The 3,987-nt window shown below is 30.6% G+C and overlaps 1 protein-coding gene across 1 annotated transcript; it reads right to left on the reverse strand.

Moving 5' to 3' along the window:
* Positions 1-373: 373 nt before the first annotated feature.
* On the reverse strand, positions 374-2,077 carry LOC104228771 (small heat shock protein, chloroplastic-like). The gene is made up of 2 exons (XM_009781309.2): positions 1,784-2,077; positions 374-1,020 (listed from the first exon to the last, which is right to left on the reverse strand). Exons 1-2 carry the CDS (start codon positions 1,992-1,994, stop codon positions 578-580), a joined length of 654 nt encoding a protein of 217 aa, XP_009779611.1. The 5' UTR covers positions 1,995-2,077; the 3' UTR covers positions 374-577.
* Positions 2,078-3,987: the final 1,910 nt, after the last annotated feature.

The following is a 3,987-nucleotide window of genomic DNA, read 5'->3' on the forward strand; positions in this document are numbered from 1 at the left end:
ATTAACCTAAAAAATTACGGAGTATTAGAAATCTCAAGAAAATAATTGAGATGTGACGGTCAAAATGAAGTGTAGCAATTAGTCATTTTGACAAAGTAGAATTTTGAAGCAAACAAATAGACTAAGAATAATTTTTGACTTGATCAGTTATTAATTTATGAAGAAAATACGATTTAATCAGTTAGATACACTTCATTATTTTTAATATTTATTTATTAAAGAAAAGATCATGTCGATAATATAACTGCGCGAAACACGAACAAATTCAATAGTTATTTAATATGTTGGGGGAATTTTTGTCCAAAATATATTCACGTTTAAAAGGAATGGCTAAAATCTATTAGTTTTTTAGACCGTGGCTAAGCGCAAATAGTAAATGTAAAAAGTGACTAATTAGTAATATTACACCTCAGAAGGGGTGGCCACATTCACTTGCCTCCTAGAGCTATTAAATTTACAAGATAAGCCCTTACTAATCTACAACTTTAGCCATAAACCTTAAGAAAGAGAACTTATACAAGAGAAGCGTCTATATATGACTAAGAGACAATATAAACTAGAGATCAAAATTGTTAATTCATTCAACATTAATGTCAAAAATCTTGGGATTACTACCAGCCTTTGGTATAGTAATGTACAAGACACCATCTTTAACCTCAGCCTTAATCTTCTCAAACTCAACATTCTCAGGCAATGCAATTCTTGTACTATACTTTCCATAGCTCTTAGCAGACCATTCTTCCTCACTTATTTTCTTGGCCACTTTCTCAGCTTTCACAACCAACATTTTCTCTTCTACCCAAACCTTCACATCTTCTTTGGTCATGCCTGGCATATCAAATCTTATTTTGTATTCTCCTTCACTTTCCTTTATCTCCCATGGTGTCCTTCCTCTTCTGTACCCAACATCTTCTTCTGCAACCCAATTTCCATTTAAAGCAAAAGGGTCTTCCATGATTCTGTCCATTGTGTCCATCATTTGTTGCACTGTCCTTGCTGTTGGGAACCTATCCCACAACCCTGCAGCCACAAATAAAATATTCAAGAAACGTCAACAACAAACTACTATACAGATATTAATAAATTTGAGAAAGGTAATGTATGTGATTTTGGTACATGTTTAGCAAAAGCCAGATTCAAGATTTGAATGAATTTGAGGTTTTACCCTAGCCAATTTAATTTAATCCATTCAAGATTTATTTTTTATAATTGTTTAATAATTTTTTTAGCACACATACATGATATGTCAAAAAATTGCTGGGCTTATAAGCTAGATCCACCCCTGGGTTCAAGGTAACTAAATGTACGAACCTCAGGAAAAATGGCTCAAAATGAAAACAATAGCAAAATCAAATCTATATTTGAATAAGCCAACCCAATTCACCAAGTTTAAACGGTATGAATTTGTGATTCGTTTACTTATTTGACCCAACAGCTTGAAATCGAGATAACCTTTCAAACTATTGGGTTTGCCAAAATAGTATAACTCAAAATGTCAAAATGCAATCCGACCTTAGACATACAAAATCAAAATTGAGAATGTGATATGTTATGATATGTCATTTCACTCATTATGACACAAGCAAATTTTAAACAAGTTATAACTCATTTTTAAAATTTTACTTGTTTTGATCTATCCAAATTTGACTCATTCCGCTGATAAGCAACCTCTATTCATCATCAAGCACTTTGACATCGTGCAACAAGAGAGAGAGAGAGAGAGAGAGAGAGAGAGAGAGAGAGAGTAATAAAAGAAAAAAAAAGGAAATATTTTGAATCTTACCAACAGGGGCCATTTGGGGTGATCTCTTTATGGGTTGCTGAGATTGGTGCTTGTTCTTTTCAAGATTGTGTCTTTCATCAACTGACATGGCCTTCACTTTGTTATTACAACCTCTACTAGATATTGGAACAGAGTAGTAGGAAAATTTTGGATTGTTGACAGGAAATGGAAAAGGTTGAGAAATTGAAAATCTTGATAAGCAGTGAGCCATGTTGTGTTATCTTTGAAACTTCAGTTGCAAATCCAGAAACATAGGGGAACGTCATAATATAAAGGGAACAGGGCGAAGATTGTTCTGGAAGCAGGGCCTAAGAAAGCCTATCTTGGCTTGTTTCTGGACTTCTCTGGAAACTTAGATAATATATATATTAGATAATAAGGAGTCATTTAGCTCTACAAATTTTCAAATCAAACATAGTGTAACTACGAAATTTCTAGAACCAACGACTTCTATCCTATAGTCGTTCTTTTTCGGTTTAATTATCTTTTTCTTTTTTTTTGAGATATGAGTAGTCATTTTACATGGTGATCTTTCTTTTATTTTGTGGCATGGAATTACAAAGCTGCAAAGCTTGACGTGGCCAGCAACATGGCATAACTCAAAACCTGATGTCTAAGACCCTGTTTAGTCAAACTGTAAATTACTTATTTTTAAAAATACTTATGTTCAAAAGTACTTTTAGAAAAAATATTTTTACAAAGTAGCAATTGATGTTTGATCAATGCATTGAGTAGTACTTTTTACAAGCAAATTGAGTTAGGCTTATCATCCCAAAAAGTACTTTCAAGTTCAAATTACTGAGAAAAGACCATAAAAGTTTAATTTGCAATTAGTGTTATTTGAAAGAGATAAATGAATTTAAATATTTATTATAATAAAATTTTAATCTAAACATTTAATAAATATAAATTATAGTTATTCCAAAGCGATAATATTGAGTATCCAGTATTAGTTATTGTTTACATGATGATTTAAATATATCAAAATACATCACTCAATATAAATTAAAAATCTACTCTTATAAATTACTATATAAAAGAAGAGATATATTTACAGTACAATGAATATTCCAAAAAATGGAAAAAAAGAATAATATGATAGAATAAAAAATAGAAGAAATGTATGGTAAAAGAGAAAAAGAAAATAAAAATATTAAATTAATAAGAAATAATATAAATTTAATATAAGGATATTTTTGTCTTGAATAAATTAATTTTCTGTTTCTACTTCTTGGAAGAAGCTAGAACTTGTAATTTCTCCCCAAAAATAGAAAAATTGCTTCTGCTATTACTCAAAAGCACTTTTTCATTTTGGCCAAACATCTTAAATTTTTTTGTACTTTCAAAACAATCCATTCATAATTCAATTACTTTAATGTGATAAAAAATAATCTTTACTCTACGGTCATACTAAGCAAAGTTTGTTTTATGACCCTGTCGTAAAATTTAATCCTGATTAATGTCACAAACTTAATTTGCGTTTGGCGAGTGATTTCTTTTTTCTTTTTGTTTTAAATTTCATTTCTGGTCTTGATTTGTGTTGGAAATTCTTTATCGAAATCCAGAAGGTGCGAGGAATAGTATCTGTAGGATATTCGGTAGAAGATGACAGTCCAGAACCAGACATTCAGTATGGACTTTTAGCTAATCTTTCTGCTTTTTATTCGAATAAAAACAGCTATTATAATTAACGTTCTAATACATAGCCAATGGAATGGAAAAATGAAGAATCTACCCGAAAACCTTTAGCTCTTTATGAATCATGCCGGTGTTTAGCTTGTCCAGTTTCTAATAAGCAGCAAGGGCGGACTTAACGTACGAATCGGACGAATTCAATAACTTTTGCTTGTATATTATAATCAAATTAAAAAAATTATTAATTATACATAAATATTTAATTATGAACACAATAACCAAGTTCCGAAATTTTCTTTAAAGTATAAGTATATAAGTAACAGATTCACTATGACAACGAGGCAAGGTCCACTCATCAAACGGGCCGGATGTAATGTAGTTAGAAGGCTGTCTTTGCTAACTTTCCTTTTTTGTCTTTTAATATTTTTCGTTGGTGAGGATAGAGGAGTTTGCTTTTTTAGTGGGAATTTTTACATTTCTATGCCACATATGAAACCTTATTACCCTCAATATTTAAGGTTTGATTTAATTATACTTAGTATACCAAATTATCAATTTTATACCATAAT

Source organism: Nicotiana sylvestris, chromosome 12 (genome assembly GCF_000393655.2).
Source record: "Nicotiana sylvestris chromosome 12, ASM39365v2, whole genome shotgun sequence".
NCBI lineage: Eukaryota > Viridiplantae > Streptophyta > Magnoliopsida > Solanales > Solanaceae > Nicotiana > Nicotiana sylvestris.